This window comes from Pteropus medius, unplaced genomic scaffold (assembly GCF_902729225.1).
Source record: "Pteropus medius unplaced genomic scaffold, Ma_sr-lr_union100, whole genome shotgun sequence".
In the NCBI taxonomy this organism is placed as follows: domain Eukaryota; kingdom Metazoa; phylum Chordata; class Mammalia; order Chiroptera; family Pteropodidae; genus Pteropus; species Pteropus medius.
In genome coordinates this window covers 10,001,345-10,027,975 of record NW_024354503.1, presented here as the reverse complement: position 1 = coordinate 10,027,975, position 26,631 = coordinate 10,001,345, and the positions used below count along the sequence as shown (strand labels likewise).

Below are 26,631 nucleotides of genomic sequence, written 5' to 3'. Positions count from 1 at the left end.
CTCTCTCTCTCTCACACACACACACACACACACACACACACACATTGATGGTATATTGATTACTATATTAAGACCTAGACTAAGTTCATATCCAATCACCATGTTCTTACTTAGTGTCACCTTGTCCTATTTTTCTCATTGAAAAATAAAGTAGCATCTACTTTTCACCAGGCACACTGTATGATTGAAATACTTTATACCTAATCTCTAACCTTTCATCACTCTAATTATAAGGAAAATAGCTATCCCATCTTGGAAGGGATAAGCAAAAAATGAAAATATTTCAAAAAGAAGAGTCAACAAGAAGGAACCACCTTTAATTCAAATAGCTGCCAAAGAAAAATCAACTGCCAAAATTCATTCTAAGACAAGATAATGCATAATGGAAACAGGCACAAGTAATTATGTCAGCGAAACACTAGTTTATGATTAGAAACATCCCTATCATTCTAATATATAAACTACTATCACAAAGACTAATTTCTTCCACTTCAAGCCATCGTTAAGTCATTTTCTCAAACAAGTGGCCCCACCATCTTTTCTCTTCCTTCTTCATCTAAAACATGTTATAATGTTAATTGTTCTTTGTCCCTCCATGGCGTCAAATCTTTCAGTCCTTTAGTCAAATCCCTCAGTTTTGGCCACCTTACATACTGATTAATGAAGCATTCATCGGATTCATGTTACTGGACTCATTCAGTCCAAAATAGTTACATTAACTTTCATCACCTGCCGCTATGACCTTCCAATATTCCCCTATTTTAAATCATCTAAATACTTGCTAGCCATTAAAAATAATTACAACTGATTTACACATTAAAACTTTACTCTAAATTAATGTCTATGTAGTATCTAAAATTAAACTTACTTATATTTCAGTACCTCTCAAATCTCTAGGAGAATAAGGTAGCATGTCAGGTAAACAAGCCACAAAACAAATAGGGCATGTGATGACCCATTTAGTGCAATGGCAATTTTAAATTTTTTTTTTTTTTTAATTTAAACAGTACTGTAGAGTATAAAAGTTGCACAAATATATAAAAAATATTTCAAGAAAGTCTTGAAAATGGCTACTTTGGGTACTCTTTTGTCTGTCCAAGTATATTGGTAGAAAAGGTTGAGAGAGTATTGTTTAGGTGACTTTCACTAGAGACATAACTATTACACTCACATTCTGATCTGTTCCAACAACTCCAGAAATCAGGATTTTTCTCCTATGAATTTTATAAGAGAAAAATGTTTTATAGAAGTAACCACTGTTACTTGTTATATCAACAGAAAAAATGAGTTCTAAAAACAAATCACATTCTCCCATGGCCCCATGAGTGACAAAGAAAGACTATCTTTAAAAAGAAACTAGTAACGTGGCACTCAAGAATATCTGCATTTTAATCTTGGTATATTCTAAAGGTGTTTTGGTAAAGACGCGACATGATGTAGAAAAAAGGATACATAATGTCAATGACAAAGAGTTTCAGTTGCAACTCTGACAATTTCTAATCACAAAAACATGCAAAATAATAAGATTAATGGAGACGAAAGCTTGGCAAACAATAAAGCCTTATAAAAGTGTTATTTATCATTCATTTAGCTTTCAGACTGTATCAGCAGGGAACAATGACAAAACATTGGCTCTTCTTATCAGGCATCTTCATAATTTTAACATGCTTGCCAAGAATTTCTACTAATGTTCAATAAATCTAAAAACCATAGCCAATAATCTAAAGATACAGCATTTTATAGAATATCCATATTCATTAGACAGTTTCTGCACTTATTTACATTTTTAAAGAGGGCCAAATGTTATACTGAAGTTAAATCTAACAAGTGACTAATCAAAAATACAGTACACGAAAATGTAAAAACCTAAATTTAATAGTATTCCATTGCCAAAATCAACAACACTGAACAATTTGTTAGACATGCATGAGAACTGTTTGACAATTTTATGTCACCACTTGCATTATAAAGGACTGAGATCTTGCTGCAATTATATACACTTCTCTCCACATAAATAGAAAGTAGAAATGAAGTAGTTAAAGACCAAACGTGAATTTAACAAGACAGTATTTTCAGTTATAGTAAACTCCATACTAGTTAAAACTCACTGATTAAATTTGGTCTTATACAGTTAAGACCATTTCAAAAACTACTTGAGCATTAGGTTTTTTCCTGTTTTGTTTTGTTTTTTTAATCAATTTAAAAAGGACATAAGTAAAATAAAAAGTAACCAAGCAAAAATTAATAATGTCTGTATAGCTTTAAAAATACCTAAGGTGAGTGCCCTTATCATTTTTATATAGAAGAAAAAATCTCAGAAGCATCCTTAGATTATTATTTCTTCTTCTGAGTATCAAATAAATTTACTTAAGAGAAATATTATAAATCTAAAAATAATCTTTCTTAAATTAAACTCAAGGGAAAGCATTGTCCACAATGGGTCTTAATTTTCCCATTAATATAGAAATGAAATAAAATCAGAACTGAAATAGGTAACATAACTGATACCATGTAAGTACAAAAGATTATAAGAGACTACTATGGCAATTAAATGCCAATAAATTGGACAACCTGGACAACCCAGAAGATATAAATTCCTAGAAACATACAACCATATAAGGCTGAGTCATGAAGAAATCAATTACATAAAATCTGAATAGACCAATTACTGGTAAGGAGATTGAATCAGAAATCAAAAACCTCCCAACAAACAAAAGTCCAGGACCAGATGGCTTCTTTGGTGAATTCTACCAAATATTAAAAAAAGAATAACAATCCTTCTCAAATTCTTCCAAAAACTGGAGAAAGGAACACTTCCAAACTTAATTTATGAGGACAGCATTACCCTGATACCAAAACCAGACAAAGACACCACGAGAAAAAAAAAACTATAGGCCACTATCTCTGATGAAGAGATACAAAAATCCTCAACAAAATATTAGCAAACCAAATTCAACAATATATTAAAAGGATCATACACCAATATCAAGTGGGATTTATTCCAGAGATGCAAGGATGGTTCAACATCTCCAAATCAATCAATGTGATATAATCTATTAACAAAATGAAGGATAAAAATCAGAAGATCACCTCAACAGATGCAGAAAAAGCATTTTACAAAATTCAACATCCATTTATAATAAAAACTCCCAAAAGTGAGCATAGAGGGAATGTATTTCAACATAATAAAGACCATATATGACCAGCCCACAGCTAATATCATACTTGACGTGAATAGCTAAAAGCTTTTCCTTTAAGATCAGGAACAAGACAAGGATGCTCACTCTTGCCACTTTTATTCAACACTGTAGTGGAAGTCCTGGCCACAGCAATTGGGGTTGAACAAAAATTCAAAGGCATTTAAATTGGAAAGAAAGAAGTAAAACTCACTATTTGCAGATGACATTATACAGAGAAAACTAAAGTCTTTAGCTTGGAAGATAAACACCCCATCAAAAAATTGTTAAGACTAACAAATTACGGAAAATTGAAGGATACAAAAATCAGATGCAAAAATCAGGTGTGTTTCTATACGCTAATAATGAACCATCAGAAAGATTAAGAAAATAATCCTGTTTACAACTGCATCAAAAAAATAGAATACCTAGGAATAAATTTAAACAAAAATATGAAAAACCTGTATACTGAAAATTATAAGAAACTGATGAAAAAAGTGAAGACGCAAACAATGAAAAGTATCCCATGTTCACAGAATACTGTTAAAATGTCCATACTACAGATTCGGTGCAATCTCTATCAAAATTCCAATGGCACTTTTTATAGAACACACAATCCTAAAATTTGTATGGACCAAAAGAAGACCCCAAATAGCAAAAGTAATCTTGACAAAGAACAAAGCTGGAGGCATCACACTCTCTGGTTCAAATTATATTACACAGCTATTTAATATAGTATGGTATTAGCATGAAGAGGTACATAGATCAATTAAACAGAGCAGAATGCCCAGAAATAAATCCATGCAAACACAATCAATTAATTTACAACAAAGAGGGTAAGAATATACAATGAGGAAAGGACAGTCTCTTCAATAAATGGTGCTGAGAAAACTGGACAGCCACATGAATTGAATGAAGCTGATCTGGACATGAAACAACACAAATGTTATTTCTCCTCAAGCTTGAGAGAGAGAGAGAGAGAGAGAGAGAGAGAAAGAGAGAAAGAGAAAGAGAGAGAAAGAGAGCATATATATATAGAGAGAGAGAGAGAGAGAGAGTGTGTGTGTGTGTAGGGAGGAGGGGAGGAGGTGTGGGGGGGGATGGGGAGGGGAAAGTGAAGGAGGGAAGGGGAGGAGAGGAGACAAGGCAGGTGTTAGGTCCTAACAGATGAGGGGAAATTACTTTCTCCCTAACACAAGTAACATTTTCTCTTCAGTATAGTCTGCAATCAAGTAGGTCATGCTTTTAGAGAAAAATGGTAACTGGTAGATCGCTAATCAGACAACAGTTGTTTAATTAAGAGTGCTCTGTTTTAAAACTGAGTTAGCAACAAGGTGTCAAATAAAGCCTGAGATGTTAAGGTCAACTTTTATTTCTATTCTTTTATCCACTTCTGTATTCTACTCCTACCCTTTAAACCCCACCAAATGTCACAAACCTCTTAAACTTCTACTTCCTGAATTCATCAATTTTTTTTTTTTTAAAAATCAAGGACTAAGATTTCCAAACACGATTAAAGGAAATTTAGAAAAAACTGAGCCATCCAAAATTTATCTAGAAAATATGAGGATAATTTACCTCAAATTTCTTCACCTTTTCCATCGTTATCAAGCGCCTTGATGTGTGACTGGAAAGCTTCTGCTCACAGTTGCTAATGAGTTTCAGGCAAGGGTGCCAGGGTACCATCTCGTCAGTGTATCTGAAGGGAGAAAAGCTGCCTGTTATGAACACATATTGTGTACCCCACACGGGATTGCCGTGGGGGTATATCCAGTGTGGTATGGAACCTCCTCTTACTACATCTGTACCATTTTCTTTCAAATATGCTAACTATTTACATAACCCGTAAACAATCTAGATTTTTAAAAAGCGAAGTATTTGAATATTACCACATCCAAAAAAAGTAGTTTAATTTTTTTACCTGTAGAATGAGAGAGAGAGAATATACGTATTTTTATTGAAGAATATCAAGCATTTAGGCCACAAAAATACAAGATGATTTTATCCTAAAGGATCCCACAAGAGCACTTAAGACAGAAATACATCCTACAACCTCACATTCATGAGGAACTAATTAATCTTGAGATTTTTATAAATTCTCAAAGTATAAAGTCCACTACAGCATCTATACTTTCCCCTATAAAATGAAGTGCCCCTGCAAAATTTTAATGGTATCTTGAAACCTCTATCAACTTTGTAAAAGTTATGAGATTATTTAAATGAACTCCCAATATAAACACTACAGATGATATCAGTCCTCTGGTCACCTTAACCCATTAAATAAAACTGAAGCCAAAGCAATGAGCATTGGTGACTGCTGCTGGGCAGCACAGGTACTATGTGAATGGAAATGATGGCACCTAGAACACAGTAGTTCCAAACCTGACATCTAACAGGTTGTTAGCCTCAATCATAGCAAAAGACTAAGGTGACAGACATGGGGGAAACAGCTATGGAGCAGAATGGAGAACATAGAGGGAGGGGCTCACTAGGTTTGGGTATCATTAAGAACACTGTTATTGCCAGTTTTTATTCTTCCTTTGCAAATCTTAACACATTTGTAGACAGTATGCAAACATTTATTAGATGGGAAGTTTTAAGGCTCTGGACCAAAATGGGAACGATGATGATTAGCACTTCATGTAAGGACTACCATCTCCTCTAGCCTGCTCTAATATGTCAACACTGTCTTTACCACTACTCTTTCATTGACCTCTCTAGGTCGTTCTGACCTTCAACGAGCTCTCCTTTATTACCTCAACCACAGGCTCAAAACCTTCATCACCTACCTACCAAGCAACATTCACAATGCACTTCATTTTATTATCAGTGGAAAGAATTCTCTTGAAATCATCCTCTGCCTCCTTCCTAGGGCTTTCCAATAAGTTAACGACCATTTCAGATTTCACCTTATCTAATTCTTTAATGTTCACTATATTGTCAGAACTGCTATAGTTCTATACATTTAGTTGAAATTACATTTGGAGTCTTCATACAAAGCATTTATGACATGAAGAAATACGTTTTACACCATGGTTGAAAGATTAAAATAAAAAGTGGTAAGAGAGAGAAGGTAGAGCCTTGACCTTAAGCTTGCAAAACGTCAGGGTTTATAGGTCTCTGAAACTGTCAAACGTAGTAATGTACCCTTTATTAAAGAAAAAAAGAATCTTTTATTTCCTGGTAGAGTTGACAAAGTATTCTTTTACATGTTAGTTAAATATATATAAATTAGATATAAACAAATTTATATATCAAACCTAAAAGTACAAAACCAACATAATTTTAATTAATATTTGTGACATGAATGATGATAAACTGCTAAAACTAAATCACCAGCATTTGGCTTAACAGCAGAAACACATATTTGCGTGTTTTGATTACCTTTTTGACTTAATCTCTGAGTTTAAGCATAAAGGAATATCATTTGGATCATTAACAAACTTGTTTTAACCACTACTCTATTATGTTAACACGCTAATCAATTTAACAGTGTACTCCCAAAATATCACACAAAAAAATGAAAACTAGCTGTTAACAAAAAATTCTTTACTAGGTATTCACTAATATATTTCATACCCAAAGACTGTTCGCAAACTGTTAAACAGAAGCTATAAATCTGTACTATGCCTGGACTACTATGATAGTATGGTATCTTATCTTAATTCCATTTTTATTACTATCCCCTATAACCCAAGCACCTATTTACAACATCAGACAGACTAGGCAAATCCACAGAGATAGACAGGTGGTTGCCAGGGACAGGGGTGGTAGTGACTACTTATGCATATGGGGTTTCATACTGAGATGATAAAAATGTGAAAGGAATTAGATAATGGTGATGCTTACACAACTCTGTGGATATACGAAAAACCATGGAGCTGTACACTTTAAAAGGGTGACTTTCATGGTATACAAATATTTCAGTTTTTTTTAGAAGCCAAAATAAACTATGAATATAAGCCCCTAGCTTTTCCATGAATCAATTACAAAAGTCATTTATTTTCCTGTGAATCTTCATGTCTCAGGTTAATTACTTTGAAATGTTACTAGAATTTCACCTCCCATTTGAGAAACAGATTTTGTGTTGATTGGAGCACTTACTGAAAACAGTCTAAGGAATCACTTTTTTCAATTTTCTAGATGAGAGATAAAAAACATGTCCTGTTCAATGCTCTAAGCCACCACAAAATTCATTTTATTACAATTAAATTTTATCCCCAAATCCTACTTTGGGGCACTTTATTAAGCTTCTTCATTTTGTTATAATTTTTATCACGAGCACTAGCAGTTTGTGTTCTATTAAAGGACATCTTTCATAAAGAAACACGATTATTAATCACTTCAAGAAACTTATCCGTGTGCAATGACAGTTAGAAAACACTATATGGACATGTAGAACCTGGGCAAACAACTATACTCAGTAGAAGCTTGTTTAGTAGTGGATTCTTTGCTGCAATTTAGATTGCCAGAGAGAAAACATTTTTTTAATCATCAGCTACAACGATTCTTCACAAATAACTAAGATTTTGGTAGTATTTGTTTTTTACTATGTCTTATACTTTTCAAAATGTTCTGATTTTACAGAATAATATCTAAACTTGATTACAACACATCATTCTTATTTTCAGGACTTAAAGTTTATATTGACTAGATATGATTATACAAAAAGCATTTAGAATAGTGTTAACTTGTCTGTCTTTTAACAATGGCAGTTGGAAGCTGTGCTGTTTTTCATTTGTTTTACAAACATTGTACTGGAAGTTATAAGAGCCTGGCCTAACTTTAGTCACCTATTTGTTTATCAACTGGTAAGACTACACATTCATGACCAAACCTCTTAACACTGAACTTATATTTTGTTGCTAACAATAATCTCGTTTAACCTTTTCATTTTAGAAATAAGGAAAATTAATCCCAAGCAGTGAAATGACTGGTCTAAAGTTAAAAGCTAGTTAGCTAATGGGTTTCCTTATTTCTAGTGCTATGTTCCCTTAATTCAACATCCTGCCAGATCTCAGGTTCCTGGTATATGAGAACAGCATATTTGTTTACTTCTGTGTGAGAGTGGTTCTTGTATGAGACAAGCTGAATTCTAGCAGCAAGTTTACTTAAAATAATTTTTTTAAAAGATTTCTATGAAAGATTGAACAGCCCAATTTTAAGCTTGATACTATCTTTCCAATCTAAATATCCAGTCTTGTTCGAGACATCTTGTCTTTCATTGTATAGCTCTATTTACAATTAATAATTATTGAATAAAAACCCAAACCAGTAATGCTGAACATAATGAGGGCCTTAAATATACACACAGCATTTATTTTGGCATTAGCTTTTAAAAAAAATTTATCGCATTTAAGGTGATCATAATAGCCAACAAATTATTAAAACAGTAGTAGAGGAATCACTCAGCTAAGTGTTAAAAAGTACCTCTGTTTGTGACCATGGAAAGAGAGCCGCTAAACAGCTATATCAGGCACTGAAATAAGTGTGACATACAATAGGGGTTAGCAAACTTTTCCTCTAAAGGGCCAGAGAGTAAATATTTTAGCCTCTGTGGGCCATGTATGTTTCTGCAGTTTACCAACCCCTGATGTAAAAAAACATAAAATAAAAAAGTCAAAGCAATTCGATCAGTAGGAGAAAGGGGCCTGTTTTATACAAATATGTAGGTAAACAAAGACTACCGTAAACAAAGACTACCATAAACATTAAATACGAAGGTATTTATCCTGAATACAGTTAGACAGGGAAAAAATTATGCCAGATATACAAACACCGTAAGAAAAATGAAATTAAAAACAAAATTATTTAATATTACATACTCTGGTGTGTACACTGGTAACCAATAGACTAGTCTTCCACCTAATACGAGGGTCTCAGCTGCAAAATTTAACAGGTCAAAAAACATATCACTCAGATGATAACTCAAGGAAACAGGAACGTGGCTTTCTGGACTAGACAAAGAAAACAAAATTTCAAAATCAGTGGAAAACTTTGAGGCTGCTAAACTAATTTAATTAAAAAGAAGCAACATGCTTCTTCTCTAATTAGTAGCACATCATATTTAACTTTCGCTTACCATTTTTCTATCCCCTTTGGTATTTCCTTCTGTGAACCTGTTCTTCTTGTAGATTCTCTGATACCATATGGAGCTAGACAGAAAAACAGAGGTAACACAGATCGTCAAAAGTCACCTAATCCCCAGTGAGGAGCAGACAGACATCATGTGCCTCCACATATGACACCCTGAGAAAGATAAACACCATCTATGCAATATTCCATGCTGAGAATGCATAATACCAGGAACATTTTATTTAAAAGGTGGCAGGCCATTGTGTTCTTCAAAAATGTCAATGTCATAAAGACAGAGTAAGTTGGAAAAAGTGTTACAAATCGAAAGATACCTAAGAGATACGATTAATAACTGCAATATCTGACACTAGACTGCATACTAGAGAGGAAAATATGCTATAAAAGTCAATTGACAAAACTAGATGACAAACTACAGATTAAGCTATTGTACTGATTTATTAAAACTGACACACCTGCACTGTGGCTAACTAAGAGACTATCTCTATTCTTAGGAAATATACACTGAAGTATAGGGGTAAAGGTCCACACTGTATACAATTAACTCTCAATCAGGAAAAAAATACATATTTTATATAAATATAATGAGAGCAAATAACAGATTGTTAATAAAAGTTCACCCAATTTTCATAAAATATTTTTATACTATTATAATGCCTTGATAATTTTTCTTTTGTTAGATCTGAAACCATCTAAGTTACCAAAGAACTGAAGTGGGCTGAGATAGAAGAGTTAAGATACACTTGCCACTATTTACAGATTTACTGCCAAATACTTTGGAAAAGGCAAATCTATTCTTAGATAGGATGCCTGAAAGGCCCAAGAACTCACGAGGCATGGGAAAACAGTTCTCATGCACATTCCTGAAGCTCAGTGGGTTCGCAAGCCCAGTGGTTCACAGAATCCCAAATATCTTGTAACTCTAGAAAGGAGATGCCAGTGAAAACAGGCACTACAAAAAACACAAACACTTACACATGGAGAAATATGTGATATCTGATACTCTCTTGTATCTGACACCATAATTGCAAATGACATTTTGGCTCCACTGGGCATACTAATGACCAATTACAGTCAAATATAAAACAAACATAAAAACAAATACGTGCCTCAAAAAGTAAGTTGAATAGAGAAAAGAATGACAAGTTAATATATATAGTTTAAAAAAATAAAACAGTGAACTCTTATTTACTTAAATTGGTATTCTACCCTATATTTGTAATTTTCTCCTTCTTCATTATGTGAAGAAGTCGGGGATGGGAAGAATACCAGTACAAGTTGACACTTTGTGTGTTGGTAAATTTTGTACTTTAAATGTAAATGACTTTAGGAAACTAATCCTGCTCTGACTTTTGTATAAAGATAAACTTACGATCAGTGATGATTGCATCAAAATACGTGCCCTTCCTCCAGGAAGGTTTAGATGCATCTGAAACCAAGACATCAAGGTAATACTTCTCTAAACCATACTGACGAAGATTTGCCCTAATGTTTTCATCCGGTCCTCTCCATTTCTGGTTTTTCCTACTAGCTTTTCCTGAAGGGAAAGAAAAAAGGAGACAAAGTACTAAATCAAACAGGGCATTCTTATTTCTTGCCATTTAACTAAAAGCGATAGTTAACTCATCTAAAACTACGTTTACTCAAATAAAATTTGCTTTCATTTAAAATTAATTTTATTTACACAAATAAACAATTATTTTATTTCAACTTATTATAAATATATTGAACAGTAAAATTTACTGACATCTAAGTGATATTGCTCTGTCAGCTTTCAAGTAAAATTGCCTTAAAACACTCATTCGATACTTTCTGAGTTCAAAGTATATATTCAGAAGATACACAGTTGAATAGAACATGGTCCCTCACCTCGAGCAGCAAACAGTACCATGTAGAAGAGTGATGAATCAGATAAATGAAAGAGAAATAAGGAGCGCTAATTTGGGAAATGCCAAGAGCTGTGACCATGAAGAGAGGCAAAATGGAGACATTACAGATGAAAAGTTAAAATAGAGGTTGAAGGAAGAAGTTCAAAAGTTCTAGTTTAGGAGACAGAAGTAGATGATGATACCATCAAGTAAGATGGGAGAAATTAAGAGGAAAAAGCAGCTTAAGAAAAAAGATGAGATTCACTTGAGATATACCAATCTTGCTTGTGAGGTAACTACAGAACATTCAGAAAGAAGATATTCAGCAGGTAGGGGGAGGCCAGAATATATACACTTGGGAGATTATCAGTACGTAAACTTAAGTTAAACCCATAAGAATAAATGACATTACTAACCTAGGTGATACTTATGTAAATGTTTGTTCTATAAATATTCTATTTTTATATACTCTTCTGTATTATGATCTACTTCACAATAAAAACGAAACTTAAAAATCAAAAAAAGAAGAAGGGCATGACTCCGCACACAAGTAGTGGATGGAAGGGGGAAGAGAGATGCCCAGAGAAAAGTAGCATGTAAACACAGGTCAAAGAAAACTACAGGGCCTTAGGAGATTGAGATGAAACAGTCAAGGAAATAAAAGTACCACCCAATGAGACTACCGTCTAGGAAACCAAAGAAGATTTAGGAAGGTCAACACTGTCAAATGCTATAAATCTGTGGCTTTAGTAACAGTTTTCAGTAGACATGAAAACTGGTAAATAATGGGTACGAGACAGTGAGAGATGAGAACAAGTAAATACTAGTTTTTCAAGAAACATTTTGTCAAAAGTAAGAGGAAAATAAAATGGTAATTAGAAATCCCCTATAGGATTGCTAGAAAAGGTTTTGTATTTTTAAGAATAGGAGAAACTTGAGAATATTTGAGTATAGTAAGACACTAGAAGCATAGGAAATAGAGGGCATATCTAACAACATCTTGGATAAGCTCTGAGGAAACTCTTCATGCATCAGAATTCTACCCAAGTACTAAAAGTTTATAACATAACTTTTAAACACAACTTTCATAAATAAAAATTCAAATAAATTATATAGGACAATTTCCTTAAAGCAAACATACTGTTCCTACTAAAAGCCAACTGGAATAATTCTTCTTAGCACTTTATCTACTCTAACACATTGCAGACAAAGAATAGTCTTTTCTGGTTAGCCATTTAGGTGAACTTGATAAAATATAACTAATTTTCCTTATGATAAATATTACTAAATTCCTTATAGTCAGGGTAGGAAAAAAGACAAGTCATCAAGTACGGTATATCAAATTGTTTCAGCAAAAGAAAATTAAGGATAATAAATTCTTACCTATAACAACTTACAGTATAAGAAAAAGGAAAAAAGTATTTTAAAGGTTGATTCTAGTTACAATAATGGAATACCAACATAAATATAAACAATTTCAAAATCATCAATGAAAACTGACATTTTTAATACCAAACTTCTGGATTTTAAACTGTTTTCCAAAATTGCCTCAAAAGTAATCTTTAAATAGAAACTTTGTTTTATTAACATGCACATGCTGATTACAAAATGTCTAGTACCTTTCTCCTACTTCTCTCCCAACCCTGAAGTTCACAATCTTATAGTTGGCATACTTTTTTAAAATCTCTCTTACTGATAAGACCACAAATACCTCTGAGGGGAGAGCCTGTTCTTATTCATCACTGTGTTCCCCCAAAGATTACTTTGCACTTACTGATCACTTCGTAAAAAGCAGATACCCAATTAAGCCTTATTGCTGGAAAAATAAGTAAAACTATATCATAACTTTATTTTAACATTAAAAAGAGACGTATAATGCCATATAAAACTATTTAATTATTTTAAAGGCACATTTGGTACAAGAGCCAAGACTGTAGCACTGTCTAGAACCTCTACTTACCCAAGCCATGAACTGTGTTGTAGTCTATGTCTGTCCCATATACATATGCACCAAAATGAGCAGATGCTACCAGAAGGCCACCTGAAAAATCACAAAATTATGATCTGTTAACCAGACTCTTGTTTCTTCCTCTATTTAATCTGATCTAGATTCTTACAAACTAGCTGCTGGCACAGTACCCTAGAATGACACTGGTCCTGGCCATGTTTAGCAGGTCTCAGAACTGAAAAAAACAAAGCCCTGAACTATGCTCACTATACTGGTCACAAAGCAGGTAATTAATGTATGCCCTAGGATGATTACTTTGAACAGCACTATTTATAGAAAACTATCTTTTTTTTTCGGTCAAAATATGTATATTTAGACATTATTTTCATCTTATTTTGAGAGGTCTATACAAAGCATCTTCCTCTTTTCTTACAAATGAGCATATAAGGCTGCTATACAAAGAATTGGCAATAAATAAATTGTGACAACTGAGCTCAATTCCCACTGAAGTCACAGTTTCAATAACTAAAGAGGGCATAAATAATATGTAAGACATTAGTGCTTACAAAAATTAAAAGATTAAGACAAGAAGTAGTTATTCTGCTAAACAGTGAAGCATTTATCTCTTATTTTAAACTGTAAATATAAATTTCTAAATAACTATTATTAAACATATACAAAATAATTACTACAATTACTTTTCTGTTTACTGAGTGCTATGATCAAAGTATGAACAAATGTCCCAACACAATCTGAATAGACTAAGTAATTTGGTGTGATTAGCTTACATACAAACAAAAATCCTAATAAAGATTTAAAAATAAATGAAATCCTCTAAAATAAAGATAATATTTTAAAATAAATTTTTAAAATTTCACAAATATTTTAATAATTGTACTTTTCATTGAACTTCACTTTTTTCATCATCCAAATTAAAATGCTCCTACTGCTTGGACAAGTCCTAATAGCTACAATAGCTATAGCTATACTATAAAAAGGTCTGTCAGTTAAATAATAGCTATACTATAAAAAGGTCTGTCAATTAAACTGAAATCTGAAATATATATATTCTTAGACCAGCATACACTCGGACAAGGGAAAATAACTAGGGCTATTTCTCCCTATATCCTTCTGAAATATAATCTCTAAAATTAAGATGGGTAGTACCTCCAGAGGATCAAGATCTATACATTAATGGTGTTCCTTCCATAGCCATTTAAAACTTAGTCTTGTAACCTGTACTTACAAATACTTTTCTCATGAAAAATATTTTAACTGACTACTTCCCATTGGAGTCCATGAAGAAGAAAATGGAGGACCAAAAGTGCAGCAGAAACCAAAACCTAGACTCCCTCATACTAACCACAAAAAGCATTGTGTGAGGGGTAAGGTAAGTAAGACGCCATTATTCTTACTCTATAAATGGAACTGCCCTTATTTGTGAAAAGTACTATATGTGATGTCTGGAAATACTCACAAAATCACTTCACCCAAATTATGAGGAATTACTACAATTCTGCCAATTAAGGCAGATACTCACCTAGAAGAACTAGTTGTCAAGGGAAACACAAAAGCTTTCCTGTGCTTCCTTAAACAGAACCTTATCCATTTGGTTAGAGTGAGTTTTGAGAAGACCCAATATAGAGTACACTGCTGAAAGGAGATGAATAATCTGTTAGACTACATCTGTTAGTTAATGCTGTGCCCTTTAAGCTTTTAAAGTTTTAAATAAAATCACAATAAATTAGCTTCTCTGAACTGGACACTGGGAAATCACTGTCAATCATCTAGTTGTTTTTACCACTAAATTGAAGCATTTTCTGCATTTAGTTACACCTCAGATGGAGTTGCCCTGGAAGCTGCCTAGTGGGAGAAGAGTGATAACAAAAAGGAGCGGTGAAGTGTGGAGGGGGCAGGTAATGTGACTCACCCAATATCTAACTATATGCTATCAAGTGTAAAAATACCAAAAACTTGGTGTTTTAATTTCTCATTACTTAAATAGTAACCACTTTAAGGTCAGGGTAATATCGGCAAAGGCCAAATAAGTAGCATTTCTTTATGATAAAGAATTTATGATTTTCATCTTTACAGATTTAAGTAGAAAGCTTTACAAGTATGGAAATAAGGGACTGGGCTTTGGTTTTGCTGAAAGGAAAGAAGAAAAGGAGGGAAAACGAAGATACTGTTACATCTATTTTACCCTTTAAAAAAAAAACTCTAATTCAACTAGAAGCCTAAGCAAAAGGATATTGCTAGAATGTAGAAATTTTACTAAACTATGAAACTCAGGAAAAGGGGACTACAAAGAATTGCAGACAAAATGGGAAACAGAGACTATTACACAGCTCTGCAGAAATCAATTATCTTTTTTCCTAACTTTCTTTTCTGCCCATCATCTGCTCTTAGAAACAAGAGTTTCCCAATACCTGCTCCTATGTCTATTGTTTTGCGATGACAAAATTCAAAGGAAGCTACACTCCTTCCATTACTCCTCTGGCCCGTATGAAGGTAGAAGAGGCCAAGCAGAAAACAGTCTTCTGGGCATGTTCTCAACTACTAAGGGAGCTGACTCACTTGAGAGAGGGGAAGGGGAGAAGGAATCAGAGCTATGGCTGCTGAGCTCCATCATATCATACCACATCTACCTACAGGGGCAGATACTTGTACTGATTATTTTCATTATGAAGAATTAGAAGTTTACAATATTAATTTCTTTGCCTGTTGTCATAATTTGCCAACAGTTGCAAATTATGAATATCTTGGAAATTAGTCAAAGAAGGGACTGGAAAATGAGTTCATGACCAAACTGTTCATCATCATTTAATACTAGCTATATCTAACATCTTTCACCAAAAAGCTATTTAAGTTCTTCACAAAACAATAATTAAAAGTAATAATGATAACCAGTACAGTTAGTTCACTGAATGGTTACCGTACATCAGGCGACTTCTTAAGAATTTCATATACATATATTACCTCACTTAATCCTTACAGTGTATTACTTATTACCATATTACGAATGATAAAAGTGAGGCTAAGACAAGAATCTTGCCCAAGGTCACAGAGAACTGACAAAATAAAGATTTAAAAATATATATTTCTCTTACGGTAGTCTATACCATACTGCCCCCTTTGGGGTCAGCAGCAACTGAAGTTAAGTTTACACTGGCTTACCAATTAGAGAAACAAAAGTAGAATTTGTTATTAAACAAAAACAAAGTAAACTAAGTAAAGCTGCACACTCAGTTAATAAGAGTTGTATACCATTTACAAGTCTTGTATCATATCATGGGCAGGCCTATGGCATTCTAGTTATTAGACACATTCAAGCTGATCACTCCTTTAGCTGTGCTCATATTAGAACAATCGTACTCCCTAACTACCCAGAACTGACTGGATGATATGTATCTTCCCCCTCAGGAAAATGGAGATATACAACTTAAAAAAAAAAAAATCTTACTAAAATGAGAATCGGCATATTTGCTATGATGAAAAGAACTGTGTTTCTCCAACTCATAATGTCATTCTAGACAGACATCCAAAAAAAAAAAAAAAAAAAAGAAAGGTATGTAGGCAGGGAAAGACTACATGTCTTTCAGTTTCCACAAAATTTTCTACTCTGCTCTATAACCCTGAGAAAAATCATAGGTCATAAGTAGTCAATGGGTAAAGCATTTGGGACACTAATATATGCCAATTTTGTACTTTTAAAATGGAAGGGGGTTGGAAACACCCAAATTTAAAATAAATACTAAAAAAGAAAACAGAAGAAAAAATATCATCCAATGCTTTATGGACAACTATGGCCAAGGAGGAGAGCACAGGGCTACTTATTTCTCCAATCCTTCATAAGGTACTACCCATCAAAGAGACAAAAAGCCCAAGAGAGAGGACATACTGTGCTTAAGAACTGTCTGTTCACAATTATTGGCTATTGCCAGTTTCAAACAAGAGCACCAGAAGTCCTAAAGCTACACTTAAGCTACAAACGTAAATTATGAAGTGTATTTTAGCACTCAGCATCTTTGTAAAGATCTTCCCCTCTCAATTTTCCATTAACTGTCCTATATATTACAAATAATGTTCCAATTAACTGTCCTATATAAACAGTCAAATGACCAAGATATGCTACCCACTCTCAGAAGCTGTCCTAAAGCAACTTTGGGGTAGGTCTCTTCACCCCTTACTACATCAACAAAAGTGAAGACCTTGATTGCTGTGGAAGTTAACATTTCATAATAAACCCAGCCTAATCTGCATAAAGGGAAAAATTTTACCTCTACTAGAAACTATTTTTAAACTCTATGGTTTAGTCTACGTATATGTGTGCATATTAAGCATTACATATATGTCTATATCTCAAAGAATTCTTCTCACTTCACAGAAAAAGTTTTTAAAAGTCTAAGAACAAGATTAAGAATTACTAAAGAATTTAGTATTTGGAAAAAAAATTAGATCCATGCCTCACAGTGTATAATAAAATGAACTCCAATGGACCAGAGATCTAAAAGGAAAAAAGAGTACAAAAGTACTAAGAAAAAAACAAGCTTAATTCCTCTATAACTTAGATGTAGGGAAAACTTTTGCATGGCAAAAAGCAATTACATGCTAAATCAAAAGATAAATGGCAAACTGGCAGAAAATATTATATATATATAACTATATTAAAATATATGTACATATATAAAAAAAAAAAAAAGAGGAAGGGAGCTAACGTCCCAAACATATAAAGTACTTTTAAAAATAAGGAGACCAAAAAGCCTACAGAGAAATGGGCAAAAGACATGAAAGACAATTCAAAAAAATTATAAAACTGGCCCTTAAAATATAAAAACTTATTAGACGTCACTCATAATAAGAGAAATACAAATTAACACTACATTGAGATAACATTTTCACCCAACAGATTGACAAAATTTCAAAAGCTTCATAATATACTCTGCTGATGAGACTTGGGAGAAAACAGGTACTCTCATATATTGCTGACAAGAATGTAAAATGGTATAATAGAGAGAGATTTGGTAACGTTTAACAAAACTACATATGCATGCACTCTTCAACCCAGCAATTTTACTTCTAGGAATTTACCCTAGAGCTATATCTCCAACATTATAAAAGTATAAATGCACAAACTATTCATTGCAAACATTATTTTTAACTACGAAATACTGGAAACTACCCATGTTCAAGTATAGGAGATTGTTTGAATAAATACAGTACATACACCCAGAGTACAATTATAAAAAAAGAATGAGATACAGAGAATGAACCGATGGCTATCAGATAGGAGGGGGTTGGGGAGATAGGTGAAAAAAGTGAGGAAAAAAAAGAATGAAGAAAATCTCTATGAAAGAATGAGAAATGGTTCCTAGGAAAAACTGCTGAGTAAAAAAAGCAAAGTCAAAACAACATATATTAGTATGCTATCTTTTGTGTTAAGAAAGTGGAAATAAAACGTACATATATGTGCTCATCACTACCAAAAAAAAAAAAAAAAAATCCCAGAATCAACCAGAAAACAAAAAAGTTGGTTACCTACAAGGGATGGGATCAGTGAAGCAAGATAGAAGGGAGTGACATTTCTTTGAGTATACCTTCTTGTGTAATTCTGACTTTTGGGAACAAATTAATCTTCTAATATTTAAAAAATAAAACAAAATCAACAAGGATGGGAGGAGTAAAAATCTAAAACTGAGGGCAAACTGGAAAAACTGAACTCAACTCAATTTTAAATGAACGCAAAAAAGAAGAAAGCACATATTTGACTTTACTGACTGACCCTTAGGTGGAGTAGAGAACTACCTATATATCCTGAAAACTTATCTTTTTAATAAGATTTTTTTTTTATACTGGTATGGGCAAAGCAATTCTGAAACTATTTCAAATACATTATTGGAATAAACAAAAGAGTAAATTTGTTGATGTTGATAGGAGCCAGGTTTCTCACTGTGGAAGTAAATGTGCAATGAGGATAGGCAAAAAAGAAATCTGTGAAGATAGACTGGAATTTATAGCGTATGTAAAAATTCACGATTTCTAAAATATGTATACATAGGTCTATGTGCACACACAGTATATATGAAGGAATGTGTGCATGTGTTTGCATAGACATTATATGTATATGGTGTATATACATACATATATTCCTAGCTTCTCTGCTGAAAAAGTCTAGAAACAAAGATACCTAGCACCCAGATCTTGGTTTCTAATATCATTCCCCACTAAAAGAAACAAGGGTTCCTTGGAAAAGTGACTTATTCTGGGGTACGGGAAAGTATAAGATGAACCAGAAAGTAAGGAAAAGCTCAAAAAAAGAGAAGAATATGTCACAAAGACAGATCCAGTGCAAAAGGGCTCTCACTAGGCAAACTTAGGAAAATCTGAGCAACAAAATAATTTTTAAAAGGAATGAATTGTAGACCACTAAGGGGAAAAGGGGTGAATCTTCTTGTTCATTTTAATAAGAGAATGGTCTCCTGCTTACGATAGAGTGAGTGAGTGTCAAATGGTAATGTGGTGGGTGGGAGTGCTAGAGTTGGAAAATCATGCCTTTGTAACCATCAAAGTCAAGACTGGTTCAGGCAAGAATAATCAGTGGATGCTAAAGCTGTCAACTTGACAGAGGCGAGGGAGGATTTAGATGCAGAACAGAATGTTTACATGGTTCTTAATGTGTCTTCCTACAGACGGCCTATTAACTGCAAGGGGGAAAAAATAGTAATTATACAGTGGAAAAATCAAACACCATCTTAACTAGCTGATCAAAACTAACATTACCAATGAGGGGGAAATAGCTATCATGTGAATGCCCCAAAGACACAAAGTCACTGATGCAGGTAGTCCAGCAAAGAACGTATAACTTGAATCTAATCATGAGGAAATATCAAATGACCCAAAATGAGAAACAATCTGGATAAAAAATAAAGGGAAAAGGGGTAGTAGCCTTCAAAAGTATAAATGAAAGAAAAAAAGAGGCTTTGGATATGTTCCATATCGAAGGGATCAAAAAACATTAACAACAATATACCTGATGCTAGACTGGAAAGGCAAAAAGATGGTATAAAGGATATTAATGGATCAATTAACAAAAATTGGAGTATACACATTAAACTATTATATTAATAGTATATTTACAAACATTAAAAACTGTACTGCGGTTATGTAAGAGAATATCTTTATTCTTAAGAAATATATATTAGTATTTTTGAGGTATAAAGGGATATGATGAATACAATTTACTTACAAATAATGCAGAAGAAAATATTATGTAAATAAACATAAAGAGAAAACAAATGATAAAGCAAATGAGGCCAAATGTTACTAATGGTTTAATCAGGCTTAAGGACATATAGGTGTTCTTTGTTCTATTTTTATTCTTGTAACTTTTCTATAATAAAAGTTCAAAGAGCTGTAGGAGGCACTCAGGATAATGAAGAAATAAAAGAATAAGCAATATGTTAGGGGTGGGATATATGCAGATGGTGGAGAAAAGACTCACTAGAGGATTAATTCAACAACGAATACAGAAAATCATTGTATCAGTTAGATACCTCTTGACTTTGATGGGCCTTCTTCCTAAACACAAGTAGTCATATACTTCAAGTTAGTTATGGTGTAATTAATAGCTGGTTGGCAGATCTTAATACAAAAAGAGGCAACTCTATGATAGTGGTTAGAGCATGAGCTCTAGACTTAGACTGCTTGAGTTTGCATTTCATGAAATATATACACTGTATAACCTTGGCCAAGTCACTTAACCTCTCTATGTGCCCTAATCTCCTCAGGAAGATTTTAAAAAGTATCTCCATGTTAGTTGTTGTAAGAGTTAACAGTAACATTAAGACTGCAGTGCACAGTATCTGCTGTTTCACTATAGAACAAATGTTAGCTATTGCATCTTTACTGCTTATGAAGTTTCTGATGGGAAAGACAGCTACACGGAAAAACTTCAATCACAATTTGTTCCCACACAATCTGAATTTTAATTAATTTAGCCAGATAAACCCAAACATGAGTACTCTCAAAGTATGAACAAGATTAAGCAAAAATGGGTTGAAGCAATAGCATGTCTTCAGAGTCATATAAAGTAAACTAAGAATTGTAGGACTCTCACACAATGTTAATTGTGAGAACACTCGATCAAGTGTGTATAGAAAGAACCCAGGTAGAGGTCTCAGCAGCCAGACTCTAGCCCATTACTATTAAGTCACTTTCACTGTCACACTTACTTATAAACCTCCACAACCCAAATTAAAGATAAGGCACATTATTTTTCTCTAAGCGTGTGGTTACCAGTTTTAAAAGATGAACACATTTTTTTGTCACTCAAGTTTTCCTTCCCCCCAAGAGTTTCCTATTTAAATAAACTATATAGCTTTGTAATATTTCCACCATGTATGGTACTGCAATGTATGGTACGCTGCTCCCCGCTCGTGGTTTACTCAGGGTGGGGAGGGGGAACCACAAATTATCTATCAACATCACCTTTGACATGTCAAAACTGTTAAATAGGCTTTACACATGGTTGTGTCACAGCTACTAACTAATGATAATTAAAAGTTATTCTGTCCACTTAAACTTTTAGCAAAAATATTACTACGACTTTGTAATATACTATGACTTGACTTATATAAACAAGCAACATCTCTATATTAGTTTAACGGTTAAATAAAAATACCTGTTCCAACAAATGGATCAAAGACAATATCATTTTCTTTCACTTTTCCATGGTTGGCCATGATGAATGATAAACCAGCATCCATGCTGGTATTTCCAATAAAGTGTCTTTTTTTGACACTGTATGACTCAATAAGCTCTCTCTGTCCATCTGCAATCTACATCAGAGATATTTTTGAAGTTAATGCAATGTACAAAACAAATTTAAGATAATCATTCACAATAAAACCATAGTATCTTGATAATAATTCCTTTCTACTTACTACTGCTCTAAACTTGTTCCTTTAAAAAATGTGATTGAGGTTGTAATGGAAAATATCTTCTGTTTCTTATTGTGTTGTCATTTACTTTGACTTTTCAAACCAAATTTGAATTGGATTTGAATGCAATTATTCCAGGGGTTGGGGGTGAGTGAACTTTACCCATCTTTTTTCTCCTATATAACAATTTCTGTAACACAAGCCACAGCTTCCACTCACCTACTTACAGCGTCAGGGAAGTAAACAGAATTGCTCTGCAGTAATTTAATTTCTTTTCAGAATGGAAATGTAGATTGAAGAGCTCCACAAACGAGCTCCCTCAGCTATCACAGCACTCTGCCTTTCTTGGCTTTATTAAAAAAGCAGTTCAAACTTTCTGACAAGTCTTTTGTTAATGTTTCCAGGTACTCCTCACATCTCTTCCCTAGGCTCTATATCTAAGAAGCCTCTTACACTTTATAGAAAAACAAAACCAAACAAAACACATAACCACACAAAACACATAACCACGTATTTTTCACCAACTTTAATTCATACAGTTCTGACTACTTAGCTCCTTTAAAGTTGTACATATAGAGTCAAATACAAAGGCCTAACATTTAGCTTTTAGAGAAAACTGAAATAGGTAAAAGGAACACTTGCTTACCCATCTACCAAAATAAATATTATGTGGATTCTCAGGGATACAGTTTGGGTCCAAACCATAATCCTCCAAAACAGAGAATACATGCTGTGGCTTCTTCAAATTTACTTTTCCTTCAAATGGCAGAAACTCAAGAGCCTAAAAGAAATAAAAGTAATTCTAATGTCCTATAAAAACTTTAAAGGAAAAATAGTGCTCACATAATACCTATCTTGTAAGTTTGGTAACAGCATTAAGACAAAACATATCAAGCACTTAGCACAACATGAATTACAATATAAGCACATAACAAACATTGGGCATTATATATATCAACAACGGTTAGACTATATTAATCTCATAGGTTTTCTGGTTTTCGCTAAATTCACTTACATCTATTCGTTTCACTTTTTCTTCTTGTGTCAATGTTTTATTAAATGTGTGAATCTTTATTTTATATGTAGAATCTGAATGTAGAAATGGAACCTAAAATAAAAGCAGATAAATTCTTTAAGCTTAGTAATTCTATAGCTATCTACAGACATGCTATATAAAACCACATTTCACTACGCACCATCTTCTCCACAGGGTATTTTTTAAGAGAACTATACAGCTCTTCTGGAGATTTTCCATGACCCCATAGTTCAAATATGGACCTAGGAAATAAATGATTAGTACTAACCTCAGTTAAGAAATAGTTCGCACAGTAATATGTAACAATTACTTCAGCAGTTTTTTAAGCTTACGCCACTATAACAATTATTGCCTGTTTTCCAAGCTATAAATGAGAAATATGTATCCTGCTAACAAATATAGCTTAAGTCCAAATCACACATAAGAGCTGAACTTTACACAGGAGAAATTTAACGTGAGTCAAGATTTTTCCTAGTTTTCATAATTATATTTTTGTACTACAACACAAATGATGCAGTAAAATCACTAAGTTATTTTAGTGAAACAAGTGAAAAGCTGCAGGAAATCCAATTTTTCACAATGTCTTCATAATCAAAAAGAAAAATGACCAGATGAAAATGTTACTATTTATATCTAGCTATTATTTGGCAACATTTAGTAACTAACGATTACTTTTATAACAATTACAAAAACTTCTTACTTTAAAAAATATTCTCAAGCTTCCATTGAGTTCAAGGAACATTTAAATTATAAGAAAAACTTCATTGCAATCAGTGAACTAGTTCTTAGAATGTTATAATAGAAATCGATCTATATATTAGCATAGTTTTGTGCATCTAAATTCAAACTACTCTATAATTGTAATTAACACTGCCATTAGAACTGAGAATATCCTTTGAAAACAAATTCCTGGTTTTGTTTGTACTGAATTTATAGAAAGAGGGGCTCTACAGTAATTCTGCTCTTACTTAGCTATCACTTAAGGAATGACCTCAGCTACATAAATCACACAAGACTAAAGAGCAACAACAAAAAATTATTCAAAATAGATGTCCCAAAATTCCAAGCATTCATTTTTCTTATTCTCAATGTTTAAAAATAATAAACTTAGCCAATTCACTCATTCAACGAATATTTATTAAGGATATGATGAGAATTGTTCTAAGCCCTAGGACACAGCAAAGAACAAAGCTCAATGCCTTAACGAAACTTAAGGTTAAAAAAAGTCCTGGAAGCATAAATTGAAGAAAAACATAGATACTCAATCTCCAGAAAGGCAAAACTCTGAAAAGCAAAAGTAGTAAAAAATAATAGTTAACAATATAATTTAAAGAACAAGGACTGTTCTAAGGCCATTTAACGTCCAATTATTTCTCACAGAAGCCCTATGAGGTATTACTGCCCATTTAACTAATGAGGAAACTGAGGCACGAAGAGATTTAAAAACTCTCTCAGGTCATACAGCAATTGAAACTAGGATTCAAACCCAATCCATCTAACCCCAGACTCCATGGTCTTTACCAATATCATACAATGCTTCTTAAAAATAAAAATGCAAAAATAAACAACAAAAACCCAGGAATCTCAGGCCTTTCAAGAAAGCTACACTCAGTTCCACAGATCATAATTATCCCTTATTAACCTTTATACAGTATAATATATGAACTTATGCATATAAAAACCTAGAACCAATAAATTATGAAATAACACTCATATCCTCTTACAGAAAGAATTTATATAACATATTAACAAATTTGTACCTTTAATGTTCAAAATAAAAGTTAGACAAAATAAAAAGCTTCAGTTATAACTGGAACATTAATTTATAGTAATACCTTCTATGATTTAGATTTTCAAAGTAAATAGTTTTCATATATAAAACTATACTACTATGATCTCTACTTTAGAGATTATTAAGTTAATATGAATTGCCATATTTCTCATGAGTGCTATATAAATAAGCATGGATGTTGATTTATCAAAATAAAATCAATCATGATGAAAATATTTCACTGATTAGAGCACTAATAATAAAACTTTTCTGATAAGTAAAAATGGTTTAAGAAATTATCCTTTGAGGGAAGAAGGGGAATGGAATTGGGAAAGGTACAGAGAGAGCATCAATGGTTTCTGTAAAAAAAATTTTTTTTTTTTTAAGCTATGGCAAATATCTCAAAATGCTGAGACCTAACAAGGTAGAGAAACCTAGGTGTTTGTTATATTTTTCATTCTTTTTGTGGTATGCTCAAAATATTACATGTTAACAATAAATCAATAAAATTAATTTTCAATCCCTATTCTACCATAAAAAAATTTGAATTTAAATTACTTTTGAATCTATGCTTATAATAGTCAATTTTAGTTCTGGAACAATTAATACTATAATTAGAATTGTAACTTTTATCCTTTGAAAATGAATTCTTCCTTTTCTATTAAATTTATAGAGAGAAGGCCTCTACAGTATACTACTCTTACTTATCTATCACTTAAAGTATAACCTTAGCTATACAGATAATAAAAAGAAGTCAAGAAAATTATATACAATATTATACAATCATCGCACAATTATTAATTGTGTCATTAATCAAATATGTGCATCAGAAGTTATGAGCTTTGAAGGAAGTAGACAAGTTACTGTCCTCATGTAGCTATTTTAAACCTAATATGCCTTATCTTTGGAAATCAAGCACATCTTAGAGCCACAATATTAATATGCTATTTAAAGTACTAATCATTTAAAGATGTGTTTTTTAGTTGTTTCCATTTTCTGGTCATTTTTATTGAATAAGTTAGACCCACTAACAAGCTTCAGTTTAAGAGATGAGATTTAGAACTATGCCTAGTTTTCAAAAGGATGAATTTAACTAAATATGGGGGTATAATCTATTCAATAATACGGCAATTACATATGCTATAAAGAGTTGCTAAACTGGACATACGTAAATTCTTATTTTCACTGCATTGTTAAATATTATAATTTCTAAGGAAAGAAGGTGTTCAGCAATCTGCCAAAATATTCAGGGGGAAAAAAGCAACTCAAGGAAAACATCAGTTGTTTAATTTTTAAGATGCTAGTTGAAAAGTTTAATTTTCAAAGACAGAAACTTTTCCAATAATGAAAAAAAAAAGGAAGAAATGAAATGAAAAAAAGAGCAGATGCCAATGATAAAATCTAGAAAACACTCAAGTAGTATAAACAATGAACAACATCATTACATTAATCTCTACCAAGATATGATCATCAGATTCCTCTAACAAATAAAACAGTAAAACATATTTCATGGCAGTCCTCAGTTTTTGTCATCTTACACTTCACTGATCTGCTCATCCAACTAAAACCACTGTACACTTGAAATCTATATAATTTTATTAACCAATGTCATCCCAATAAGTTTAATAAAAAAATAAGAAAAACACTTTTAGATTGTCAATATTTTGGTTATAATTAAATGTGGCATTTATCCTATATAATAACATCTCATTTACATATTATACCATAGTCCTGCTTAATATAAAAATTTTAAAAAATTATTCCAAAATAAGCGTTTCTGCATTTCACCACTGAGATTTT

General features: G+C 32.7%; 1 protein-coding gene across 8 annotated transcripts in view; it reads right to left on the bottom strand.

The window, feature by feature from the left end:
- Positions 1-26,631, bottom strand: part of TRMT11 (tRNA methyltransferase 11) — a 143,630-nt gene that overhangs the window by 108,626 nt on the left and 8,373 nt on the right. For 7 of the 8 annotated variants that reach the window (XR_005651119.1, XR_005651120.1, XM_039854814.1 and 4 more), the window contains 9 exons: positions 23,221-23,302; positions 23,040-23,132; positions 22,671-22,805; positions 21,766-21,922; positions 13,098-13,178; positions 10,642-10,806; positions 9,259-9,331; positions 9,002-9,133; positions 4,755-4,875 (listed from right to left, as the gene is read on the bottom strand). Coding sequence is in view for 6 of the 8 variants with exons in the window: in XM_039854814.1 (XP_039710748.1) it covers positions 4,755-4,875; positions 9,002-9,133; positions 9,259-9,331; positions 10,642-10,806; positions 13,098-13,178; positions 21,766-21,922; positions 22,671-22,805; positions 23,040-23,132; positions 23,221-23,302 (1,039 nt within the window). In the remaining 2 variants the exon portion in view is untranslated. Of the gene's footprint in view, positions 1-3,023; positions 3,054-4,754; positions 4,876-9,001; positions 9,134-9,258; positions 9,332-10,641; positions 10,807-13,097; positions 13,179-21,765; positions 21,923-22,670; positions 22,806-23,039; positions 23,133-23,220; positions 23,303-26,631 lie in introns of those variants that run through there. The other variant, XM_039854817.1, reaches the window with a different exon arrangement.